This window comes from Balearica regulorum, chromosome 4 (assembly GCF_011004875.1).
Source record: "Balearica regulorum gibbericeps isolate bBalReg1 chromosome 4, bBalReg1.pri, whole genome shotgun sequence".
NCBI classification, from domain to species: domain Eukaryota; kingdom Metazoa; phylum Chordata; class Aves; order Gruiformes; family Gruidae; genus Balearica; species Balearica regulorum.
In genome coordinates, this window is record NC_046187.1 from 18,361,822 (window position 1) to 18,374,367 (window position 12,546).

General features: G+C 44.2%; 1 protein-coding gene across 2 annotated transcripts; it reads right to left on the reverse strand.

Moving 5' to 3' along the window:
* Nucleotides 1-257: 257 nt before the first annotated feature.
* On the reverse strand, nt 258-4,909 carry SPP1 (secreted phosphoprotein 1). Of its 2 annotated transcripts, none has more exons than XM_075751316.1 (7): nt 4,676-4,909; nt 3,351-3,421; nt 3,201-3,246; nt 2,185-2,289; nt 1,989-2,033; nt 1,470-1,721; nt 258-1,015 (listed from the first exon to the last, which is right to left on the reverse strand). In XM_075751316.1, the coding sequence occupies exons 2-7, from the start codon at nt 3,359-3,361 to the stop codon at nt 608-610; spliced, it is 867 nt and encodes a 288-aa protein (XP_075607431.1). In that variant the 5' UTR covers nt 3,362-3,421; nt 4,676-4,909; the 3' UTR covers nt 258-607. The 2 variants fall into 2 exon arrangements, with proteins under 2 accessions (XP_075607431.1, XP_010309523.2); XM_010311221.2 differs by having other exon boundaries at nt 3,201-3,251; nt 3,355-3,421; nt 4,676-4,810.
* Between the last annotated feature and the right edge of the window lie 7,637 nt (nt 4,910-12,546).

Sequence of the window (12,546 nt, forward strand, 5' to 3'; positions counted from 1 at the left end):
CCCCGCGCCGTGAGGCGGGAAGAGCTGAGGCGCCTCGGGGGTAGCGCTGCACAGGCCGGCGGGGTATTTCAGGCCAGCTCGCCGCTCAGCCGCGGTAAGAACAGAAGGCAGCCCTGCGGAGGGGTTTTAGCCACTTAATAAATTGTGGAGGAACAGCTATTTCGCATAATTTTAAGAAGGAGCGGTATTAAAGCTCCTCACGCAGCCAGAAAGCTTTCCCCTGCCCCAACCCAGCAAACAGTAATGCAGCCCACAGGTACAAGGTTTTGTGTTTTTTATTTAAATCCAGTTACAGCAAAATACAGGCTGGCAGCACAGAGAGCACCATGCCACAGAGGTAACGCTCGCTCTGCACGTCCGACAGTGTTCATCTCGCTTCCCCGCGCCTCTGCCAACTGCATCCCGCGAGGCCAGCGCAACATGACGTACAGTGCAGAGCGCTGGGACTGCTGGCAGCTGAGGGGAGGCCACTAGGTAAAGAAGCTGCCCCAAACCCAAAAAGTCACCGCACATTCTACATTTACAAACAGTTACCTGAAATGAAGCTACTCCCCCCTCCCCTTAGGTAGGAATTGAAAAAGAAGGGAGACATTACATTTGTCTCCCTTTAAAGGGTGACTTCATTATTTTCAATGCTGTGATGATCTTGAGCATCCTCTGCACTCTCCAACGTTTGATTGCTGTTATCGTTGGGGATCTCGGCTGAAACACGGTCCTGGTTCTCCCTGCTTTCCACGCTCTGGTGGCTATCCCCTCTGACACCAGCCTTGCTATCATCTCTTTCCACCTCATGGCTATCAAATTTCTGCTGGCTGTTGTTTTCCATGCTCCGGTCACGCTGCTTGCTGTCCAGCTCGCTGCTGTCCTGCCCACGGCTCTTGTCGGCCCATTCCCTGCTGATGGCGTGCTTCCCTAGGGAGCGGCGGGCAGCAGGATCCTCCTGGGAGAGCCCCGCTTGCTGGCTGTCTGCATCCAGGGTGCTCTCATCCTCCTCAGTGGTATCATACACAATGAGCTGTGTTACAAAGCAAAACAAGAAAGAGCCATTCTCACTCCTGAGGAACTGATCTGTCAACAGGTGCTGCCATACTGTGCCCTACACTGCATAGACTGTGTGATACATCTCTGCCTGGAGACACTGTGGTGTTTTATGGAGTTACATGAACCTTTCAAATTACGAGAAACTCAGGTTTGATCTTAGCCTCAGATTTCATGTCTGCAAGTACATCATGATAGTGCAAATTGCAGTACTGCATAGCTTGCAGCAGCAGGCTCCTGCCTCGACGCATTGACAGCCATCAATATCCCCTAATTTGGGGTATCCAGAGAAAGGAAATACATTCCTTCACTTATGCCTCACTTTCCCCTCACCAATCCTTTTCAAAACTGACTCCCATAAAATAACATGTCCATTTCAAGTTCACTACCCTTTTCCAAAAACCTTGGTACCACTGCTCAGTGCTATTTACCTTTTTTGCAGCTTTGCTGAGTTTGCTAGACTTCACCATTGCGGCTTTTGCCCTCACCCTGTAGGCCACGCTGTCGCCTCTGCCGGAATTGTCTCCCCGGGTGAAAGGGAATGGAGGGAAGGGTACAGTTATTGGGATGTCTGTGGGAAAACTTGTGACAACCTCATCAGATTCATCCGTGTCATTGGAATCATTATCATTGTCATCATCATCCACATCTTCATGGCTCTTGCTTGACACATCAGGAAAGTGCTGGAAAACATTTATTATGCATCAGACAAATGAACATATATGTGGGATGTGCAGACTGGTATCTGTCCTGCTCACCCAGGGCTTATGCACTGTTGAAGAGCTATGTGCATGAATTGCTCTGAATTCACCTCACCCTGCCTGAAGCTATGTTTTATTTAGGGAGACATGTTACCACAAGAACCGCATTTGATTGAGGAAAATGAGTGCTGCTACACACTGGCTGCCCTGCAGCACTAAATTTGACATTTTACAATTCAAAATACTTACCGGTTGTACTGGGACATCCACACTTTCTTCTGAAGAGTAAAGAGTCTGAAAACAACATAAAACTCACTATTAGCACGCAAAGGCACATAGAGTAGAGCTGATCAGCATGTTGACTATTCTTTAAGCACTTAATCCTGACTTGCAAAACTTGACATTGAAAGATGTTCTGCATTCTCTTCCAGTTAGTTGCCCGTACCTGCTGAGGTGACACCAGGTCATTCTGTGGGTGCTGCAGACTCTCCCAAGACTGAGAGTTCACGTGATGGTGGTGATATCTGTGTGAGTGATGGCCCCTGGTGTCCTTCAGGAGAAAAAAAAAAAAAGAAGAAAAGGGAGGTTTAATCCACAAAGGAGCATACAGGAGCAGGCAAAGCTGCCTGCATCACAACCTCTGGTTTCAGGCAGATGTGGCATCTGCAATACATACTCCTTTTGTATAGGATGTGTCTTCAACAATTCACTGTAGTAGGAAGAGGACTCAGAACAAGCTGTGATCCCACATGAACATTATACCCAAACAAAATAATAGAGAAGATGTGCCTCTCCCACTGGCAGAGCCTGAGGAATTTCAGATCAGTTTCTTCAGCTCATTTTTATTGAGTGAAATTTGGAGTTATACCTCATGAGTGTTGTTTCTGCTAATTCTCAGGTCCTTTTCCCAAGAGTGATTTGTCTCTCACATCATGAAGACTCTAAACTAAATGCAGTAGCTGATTCTCAGAGCAAAGAATTGATTTTACATGGGTAACAGCTGGCGATGGAGTATAAAACAAACAGCTAGATACAAGACTAATACAGTTCACTCACACAACTCCAAAAAATCATGGGAATTGGATTAAAATGCTCTTCCAACATCAAATATTGGCATCTGATCCACACTAATGAATATGGGTTATAGTAGTTGTGTCATACTCTGTCCTCTTTTTAACTGACAGCTTACACATTTTACATGAAGAAAAAATGGTTTCCAGTGCTGGTCCAGAGATACAACTATCAAACTATACAACTAGGACGCCTAACATGACAAAAGTCTACTGAGGTCAGTGTCCCTCTGCTTTGGCTACCTGAGAAACTGGCTCATAACAGCCAGGTGAGGACACGTTCTGCAAGCAGCTACAATCATAAAACAAGTATCAGACAATGTGTATTAGAGGGGAAAAAATCCAAAAGGATTCATTAAAGAAAATGAATAGAAAGACAAAAGGAGCTTACATATTTTTCTTCAGAGCTGGCAGAAATGGCGTGCTGCTTGGATTTACTCACCTTAAAAGAAGATAAGAGAAAAGCGTTTGTCAGTATTAATTTCTTGCTAACTTGCAAAGAAAATGTGCAAGTGATTGCTGATACGCATTTGTGATTTACTCACTGGCCATGCAGCAGCGATGCTGATAAGGCAGAAACACAGAACTGCCACCTTCATTGTGATGTTTTACCTAGAAAATATTTTGGAACAGTGAGTCAGCAAGGTAAAATACCACAAAAATGCCATAGGCTTTTTCTTTCTCCTGGTGTACTTCACTGTGCCGAGACCAGCTCTCTGCTAAGGATTCAACCTGCCCATGCCAATCTTTTCCTCTGTCCTCCATCACCACTCCACAATCAGCTGTTTTTGCAATGACTTAGCAACTCAAAAGCTACAAGAATTTTAAAACCAGGTACTGAGAAGTGCTGAGCAGTGGTGAGAGTAGCCACACTGAGAAGGCAAGGAGACTCCTTCTGTCATCTACTGACTTGCACTGGCAAAGGAAAAACTTCGTGAAAAACAACATGCTATAAAGATCAGCTTTGGTTTATCTTTGTTTAACATCATTTTGTCAGAAGAGACAGAACAAGACAAACTCAGCTTGGAATCTCTTTTCAGTTATTTTAAAACTAGCTTTCAGGGTTATTAACTGGAGTCACTGTGAGTACACTCAGTTTATATGAACATAAACTGCTTTTATTGATAGACTTTTATTTCCCCCTCCAGAAGTTTGAACATAATAACCTGTGTTTCCAAGCAAGAGATGAAGTGAAGTATTTGCTCACATTGCAGTTTTAGCAATTTAATGAGTGATTCCTGCTGAAATTAGGAGAGTGCTGAGCTACAGTAAATTTTGGTGCCAACAGACCAATTCCCAGGATAAGGAATGTCCCTGAGAAATTAAACTGATTTACTGATGAACAAGAGACATTGAAAACTCTGGTAAATCGTAACAGGAAAGAAAGGCTACTAAGGGCACCTTTAAAATATATTAGTAAGGCTGGCCCTGAGATAGGATGCTAATAGAGGTATTGCAATTTCAAGAGTTACACAGGGAAGGGTGCGTGTCCCATCCATTCAGTAGTGTGTAGCACAAACTGCAAGCGTGCCAGGAGACACAGGGACACTGCCAGGCAGTGGTTACATGAGGGAGGAAGCTTTCTGTGTTTGAGTACCAGCTCTGAGTTTCCACCACTTGATTCAGTGGGCAGCATTTTCAGTAACTCCCTCCCTACATCTATCAGCAGCACACAGGTTTAAAATTGGGATTATGTATAATACCTTGCATCGCTAAAGCAACCTTGCTCCTATAGAAGCACACCTTTTCCCACAGAGAAACATCAAACATCCAATGAAGCAGTTTTCAAAGATCTCCTGTCCAATGCTTCCTTGACTAAAGCTGCAGACAGAATGGCACTGATCAGGTAAAAAAGCAAAAAATTACCTTTTCTGGTCCTGGAGGAGTCAGCTGTGACAAGAGGACTCTTAGTGATCCCAGCAGCAGCTCCAGCCAGTTGGCTCCCAGCAGCTCTGGCTTTCTCCCCTTGTCCCCTGACTGCCTGACATCTCCGATCTGGGGAATTTAAACCCTGTCCCAGGCACAGCCACCAATCCCCATGTGGCGGAAAAAGATGAGGTCATGAGGCTCCTGGCCACCATCCTGCCCACGTTCTCCTACACTTCCTCTTTGGCTTTGTGGCTTTTGAAGCAAACAAAAGCTACTCTATGGTTAAAACATTACTTATGGGCAAGATCATTAACCAGCAGGTCTGTTGAATGCACAGCATTTGGTATCGTGTAGGAGGACTTCAGGGCACATCTGTCCTCCTTTTGTAAAAAGGCAGACCCCAGTTTCCCAGAAACCTTTCATGCGCTGTTCTGTAGGGGGTAGGAATACGTAATGTGTGCAGAAAGAGATATGAACATAAGCTTCCCAAAAAGGTGTTACTGCTCCCACAAAGTTGCGGATTTGCTCTCCAGGGTATACATGTTGCAATGGGAATCACAAAGACAGGGTGCAAAATATGGCCTTTTGCCTTTTTGGTCTGACCTGGGTCAAAAAAAAAAAGTCTGTGTTAATAGGCATTCTGCGTCCAGAAACTTGTTTGTAAAGGTATACAAGAGCCACTGACAGTCTAATTAAAAAGGGCTTGTGCACCATTATCAGAAATTCTCGCTCTTTTTCTATTCATTTGTGCCCTTTCTGGGTCCTTTCTAGTTTTATTCACTCTCTCAGTTAGTTCAGTTGAGTCACCTGCTGCAGCTGTCTGCTGCACCAAACCTGCTCCAGAACCCTTTTCAGGGACCAGATGCTAGATATTTTTCAAGGTAGAAAAAGGAAGAAAAGGGAAAAAAAAAAAAAAAAAAGCAGCTGTAGCTCCAGTATGGGGAAGGCCATGACTAGCATTGGGAAGCAAGGGATATCATGGGATGAAATCCCATGTGTGCTACAGAGTGGTGCATCGGCCCTGCTGATAGGCAACAGATCTATTCTGGCAGCACCTTGCTTGGACAGCCATAGCTTTGGATAGACCCTTTTCCATTTGGTGTTTCTTTAAAATGACAATGTGGTGTCATTCAAACACAGGAAAACATTCCAAACAGCCCTTTCAGAAGGCAGAATCTTTATAACTGTTTCAAAGCAGTTATCTTTCTCCTTATTTCTGATACTTAGCTAGTGTTTGATATGTCCTTAGTCAAGCAGCAGCAATAGACACCTTGTTGTCCCAGTCCATGTTACCAATTATCCTGTGCTTACTAACACTTCTGTGGCATGTTTAGAAGCACCATGAGAAATATATCCAAGTTAGCTCAGCAACTGCCCATCACATCATCACACAGACCTATGTAATTATATTTTTGAGATGAGAGCAGCAACAGCTAGAAGCAACTTAGTCTGGTTAATGAAGTAATCTAATATCCTAGGAGGAGAATTGGATAAAAAGATAGTATATAATTAATAGTTCTGCATATTCATAAACCCATGTATGCGTCCACCTGAATGAGGACTATCCTAGCTTTTATTTTTGGAACTACGTGACCATTATTATTTATTAACTCGGGAAAGACTTTTCAAGCAAAAAAGCCTTCAGTAACTAGGATTTCAGCAGCATGATCTTCTGCAGATTTAGATAGCTTATATCATCTTCCATCATATCTGCAGCTCAGTGCTTCTGGAAACTGGTTTACTGAAGCCCTTGAATGCAGATGCAGGACTTGAGCTATAAGTGGGTGCTATTTAGAAGTTTCAGCTTGAGCGGCACGTAGTAGCTGATACACTCAGATTATAATACATCACTATTACTTAGTAACTAGGACTGCTTCAAAAGGCCACTGTGGTTGACCCTGGGGAACCCCAAACCAGGCCCTTTGGTAAGCCGAGTACCTTTGATCCCAAACATGGATACAAATGAACAATGCATCTTGCAGTTCCCCTGTCTGGAAAGAAAAAACTACTTCCATCTGATGGAGAGAGAGACTGAGACAGAGAGAAACTTGGTGGCTCACACCACTGAATGTGGGACTAGGTATGCTGGGTCCTGCTCTCCTGTCCACATACACTGAATCAAATTTTAAGCCTGCAAAAACCCTCTTTTTCTACTAACTATTCATCAAGAGACACGAAACTGAAACACAACATTATACTGAAAAATCCCCTAGAGCTGTTGTCTGGCCCAAACAGGAACCTTCCAGCACCTGCAATCTGCATAATGGCATATTACTGTCTATCAGACTTTCAGGAAAATACATATTATGTCAGGACTTGTAAACAACCCGTTTCGATTCACCAAATTCAGCAGCAGTTATCAGTCATGCTGATGGAGAGGCCCGGAGCCATTAGGAGCACAGTCTTCCTGCAGTTTGCTCAAGACCTTCCTGTGCAGGTCAATTATCACTGTGGCTTTTCAAGGCAAATGTTTTGCAAGAACCTGGAACATTTGCCTCCCAGCAGAGACGGCTATGTGACCCTAAGGGAATTGTTTTTGGCAAACAGCTGGTATTGCCAGTGTGCTAGGAGATGGCAGCATTTCTGAGTACCGTGTTCAAAGCTATATGGTTGATTTTGTAAGCAGGAACAACAGTGATGTTTTGCAGTAATCCAGAACTAGGACGTGAAGTGACAGTTATTACTAAATGGCTTCATTTTATGCAAGATCAGCCAGTACAGAGCTGTAGTAAATTTAGCATGTCTCATGCTCATCATTATGTGGTTATTCATCCTGTAAATCATTTCATCTAGCTAAGAAATCCTTTGCCTTGGTAGGAGGTAGTGCTTCACGTCCTCTCAGAGATAAGGAACAAGCAGGGCAGAAAGGGGGGAACTTTCACCATTTTCACTTCCCACATTAAAATGCCTAATTCTGGAGAGAGCACTTGGCTGGCAGTGGCACAGCAGAAGCAACTTGTTCGAATTTGTACAAGTGGGAGGGTACATGATTTCAGCTTTCAGAGCTGTCAGGGTCTGTGCAGATCATGACTCTGACAAGCTGTAATTTGTTGCATGTAGGTGACATTTTCTACTTGGCTATCCTGTCAAACAAAGCTTTTGACCACAATTTCTTCCATCTTGGGCTGCGTTAAGAACATGTGGTTAGGCTGCCGTTTCATGCTGTCGAGAAGCACTATCAGTGTCTCCCTGTGCAACCTCCGACACATACCTAAGATCCTGAGCTGAGGATCTGATCCATAGAGCTGAGACACCAGCGCTATGCCCAGCAATATTTCTGGCCAGCATGGGAAATCGCCTGTAGTGACCTGTAATGCCCAATCTTTCAGAACAGATGGCTTTTGTTTAGATTTGTTCACCAAAAAAACAAATCTTGGGGGAGACCAGAGCAGCATCTTCTAGGTGGCAAAGACTAAGAGTGGGAGAGAGTAGTTTCTTCAGCAGGATTAAGAATGCTATCAAGTAAAAGCCTCAAGAAACCCCAGCTTGGCAGTGTTCTTAGAAATGACTGTTTTGCGACTAGAATGTCCCAAAGAAAAGCAAACTTAGTAAACAGTGGTTTCTGTGAAAAACAGATGAAACCCAAAACTTCCTTGCATTACTACCATAAAATACTCCTGAAAGGTACCTTGGAAACTCAACATGTCAGCCAATATAATATATCCCCAGAAGCCCTTAAATTTTCCCGATTAAAGCTTCAAAAAAGGGGAACAGCTTACATTCAGCAGTTGGTAGGCTTCAAAAAAACCTTCTGCCTCTTTAATAGACTACATAGACCACCACAGCGTTTGTGTCTAGGCCTAAGTGAGTACTTGGTATGCAGAAGGGATACGGGTGTCAGATCTGCGCAATAAAGACGTTACAACAGAGATTTGCTCCTTGCAGGTGTGAGCAGGGCACAACTGTGTATCTTTTGCTTTGCACCACTTCGAGCATTTCCAAAACAGAGCAGCAAACAAGCAGCAGCAAGTTTCTCCCAAACAAAACCTCTTGTGGAGCAACAGGGCAGTTCAGAACAACATGGGGTCCATGACTTTCCAGTCTCTCTACCACTTCTGATGTGCAATGCAGCTCAGATGACTAGTTGGCAAGGTGAGCTCTAGTTAGCCCTCATTCAGGCAATAAAGGGGGTTTTGGTATCTTACTTTCCCAGAGTCAGCCCTAGCTGTTCCTGGGGAATGGGGTTGCAGAACTAGGCACAACACCAACCCAGAGCTGCGGTAGATGATTAATCAGGACAGAAGAGAGACTTTCTGGGAAACAACCCCACCATAAGCAGCCAGCATATTCGAACGTGCTAGTGTTTGACAGCACAGTCTTTTGGTCCGTCCTTATCTCCCTCTGCATAAAGGGAGCCCCCTCGCTTGTCTCCTCTGAATTCTAAGACTAATTGCTACCTGTTCACATTTTCAAATGCCTTTTTAGGAACAGCTTTGGAAACTGAAAAAAAAATAAAATTGAGAAAATGCCATACAACTGTGGCCCACAAATCCTGGATGCTGAACAGCCTCAGTCAGATCCCAGCTTTCACAGAGCCGAGTGGCTGCTCCTACTACAGCAGAGATACAGTCCAGCTGTCTGTAGCTTCCTAAAACAGAGCCCTACTGATGTTTCCTCCCTTGACTTTTACAGCCAGCTAGAAAAAACAAATTTTCCAGATCTTTTTCTCCTGTTGAGATTCCTATATTTTAATACTGAAGTCCATGGAGCAGCAGTAGCAGGAATTAAACCAGCACAGAAACATGTTATTTTCAGGTTATCATAGTTACCTGTGTGAGGAGGAAAACACCAGATATTCCAGTGTTGGTTTTGTGGCTGTGTTTCAGTACTGAATTGACAGAAGAATTGCATTTGTTTCAATTGGAAAATTTAATAAACACAATAATAATCTGAACTACTATTTGAAACAAAAGCAACCAGTGAAAGTATAGATGGTGTACATCATGTTTTCATGACTGTGCCATTTTGCAATGTATGTAACCCTCAAAAAGCAATTGTTGGAGAACAGGAGGATGAGACTTTCAGCATCTCAACAGGAGCTGAGCTCAATCTGCTCTCTTAAGATGCTGGCTCTGAAGCGTGAACACTGCTGCAGAGATAACGCTTCAGGATGAAGAAAAGCATGCAAGGTATGTGTGCTTAAATCCTCTATATGCTCACAAGAAAGTAACCGTCAGTTTGTCAGCTCAGGGATCACAGTCTGAGTTTCACAGACGATTGCTTTTTGGACAAGCATTGCAAAAACTTTGTGACAAGTTGTTTCCCTCTCTCTCCCCCCTGCTATCTCAGTTCCCTGTTTCCTATCCTACTGCAAAATTTTCTCCTCCCATCGAGAAAGGACACTAATGGAAACATCTGAATATGCAGAATGGTTATGGAAAGAACAGCATCTTCTTTCTCTGCATTGTGAAACTGTTGGAAAGTCACAAGATGCCTGTTCCACCTAGTGCAGGACTTTTGGCAGGGCACCACAGGAACAATTCTGCACACCCAGCACCCCTCTGCTTGCATCTTCACTGAGCTCTGCTGGCAAAGCATGAAGATCCACCCCCCTCGCTGCAAGAAACAGAACAGATTACAGCACAGCATGACAGAGAAGAGGTAGACAGGGGAGATGATGGGGCAATTACTCCTCCGCACACTGCTTCTGTGCACAGCTGAGATGAGCACTGCAACCATATACTGCAGGACAGAGGGAGAGTCCTAAATGTGCTCTGGTAAACCTTATCGCACAGCAGCCTTGATTTTGCATTCCATATATACCATGTTGAGCTCACCTCATATTTCTACACACAACCACACAAGGCTCACAGCATAAGGAGCAGAGGGTCCACAAAAGGTTGCTACCAATCCCAGAGACAAACCTTTTAGCACACTTTCTGAATGCCTCCTGGAAAGCACCAGAGCAAAACAGATAATTTGGAGAGGTGCCGGGCATTACGCAATGCAGGATTGCAGCCTGCATATCTGTGGTTATCTGTACACAAGGCGTCTTGTCTACAGCCTGCCCTGACTTTTCTGTCTCCAGAAGGTTTGGGGAAGGTGAAGCATGTGCTGTACAAGCAGTGCAGAACTGCTAGAACGGGTTGTGACCCTGTCAGTAAACCTGACCTCAGACTCAGGCTGGGCTACACACCAGAAACCTTTCAGATTTCACGTGTCTTCAGGTTTTGTTGTGAGGAGTTTTCTAAACTCTCAGTCTAGAGCTGCTGTGGTCTGAGGTGGAACGGATGCAAAACTGAGTCAGTTTGAAAGCAAACATATCCCAGGCACTGTGCACCAGGGTGTGGAGCCCCTGCCAGTGGAGTGGGAGGAAAAACCCATCTGTGGGCCTGATGAAGATAAATTAGCAAGTTAGGGACTGGATCTGGGGAGGAAGTTGTTTGGCCAAGAAGCTGATTTGATTTTGTGGGGGAACCAAAAAACCAGCAGGCTAGGGTCAAGACCTCTGCCATCCCAACTGAGTCACGGAGAGATTCCCCACAGCTTGCTCAAGCTCCAAGGTGATGAGGCTGTTTTCCCTCAAAGCCCATCCAAGCAGGAGCTTTGTAGGAACCAGGCTTCACAGCAACAATGGATCATTTTGGTTCTGGCTTGGAAAATCAGGATATCTGCATGTCAGGATACTTCATCTTAATTAGCATTGGGGCAGCCACCTCTTGTACAACAATCGATGTACAACAATCAATGTGCCAATAGAGAACATCACTCAGATCCAGCAATTTCTCGTGTTTTGCATATTAAAATTGTATTAATTCTTTCAATTTTTAAAAATTGGGGTTTTTTTTTGGATGGAACGGGAAGTAGTAACTCACATCTGACAGGTATTACTATCAACAAGTCAAAGGAGATGTTAGTTTCCCTAACTGTATACTTTTTCAAGTAAATAGGATAAATTGATATACTGAATAGTTCAGATGATGGGCAATACAAGTATCTGGGAAAAAAGTAAAAAGGTTTCTTTCCATTAGAAAAGTACCTTCCCCTCTTGCTCTCTTGTTCAGTCAGTTTTCTTTTACTTCCCAGCCTCCCTTTTAATAGGACTGGAATGCAAAAATATTTTGTTTTGGAAAGTACCTGTGTGCTATCTGCTGAACTGGAAGCTCATGTACACGGAGCAGGTGCCCTCACTCCTCAGATTTGTCACCTCCCAGACCAGCCAGTCCCTGACCTTGCCCAACACCAAGGACCAGGAGCCCAGCAGCCTGCGACAAGAGGCAACTGCATAGAAGCACACTGAGCTTGGCTAGCCAGGAGGGCAGACAGCCTACTAGGTACGGAAGCACAGCAGCACAAACACTTTTGGCAAGCCCCTGCTCTTCTTCCTTGCTTACGAGCTCTCTTTGGAAGGGAGGCGCTTTTTTGGAAATACACAGTTGAGAGATAATCACATCCAGATTTAGGAAATAACATTTTGTACATAATTCATACTGGCTACCTAGATAGATTATTGGTTGAGCATGTAGCTATAAATTTGGCAGAATAAATGGCAAACTGTGGTTGGCATATGGACATGAAGCAGGAAGCAAACTGCAGCTATACATTAACTTGAGGAGAGGAAAGCCTAAGAGACTGGGTTAATCAGCAGGCTCTGAAGCAAACAGTATGAAGGGGCAGCTGACAGGGCAACTAACTCTTGAGGAACATAGGCAGCAGCAGGGCTCTTTGCATTAGGAAGAACATTACCAGTCAATAAATAACAAGCCAGAACTGCTGTTTTGCGCACTGAGTCTTATTTATCACAAAGTCGTCAAATGACTTCTCCTCACCCATGGAAAAAGTTAACACAGAGGATGACAAGCAATCTTGGGAAGCAACATCCGTTCTGCATGGAGAAACTTGATCTGCTATACCCAAAATAACTAATG

Bases quoted from the DNA above. Each gene is read 5' to 3' on its own strand.
- SPP1 (XM_010311221.2), bottom strand. From the start codon at position 3,408: ATGAAGGTGGCAGTTCTGTGTTTCTGCCTTATCAGCATCGCTGCTGCA. The intron at 2,290-3,200 runs GTAAGCTCCTTT...TTTCTCCTGAAG, and splicing joins CCAGCTCTGAAGAAAAATAT to GACACCAGGGGCCATCACTC. The intron at 2,034-2,184 runs GTACGGGCAACT...TGTTGTTTTCAG, and splicing joins ACCTGGTGTCACCTCAGCAG to ACTCTTTACTCTTCAGAAGA.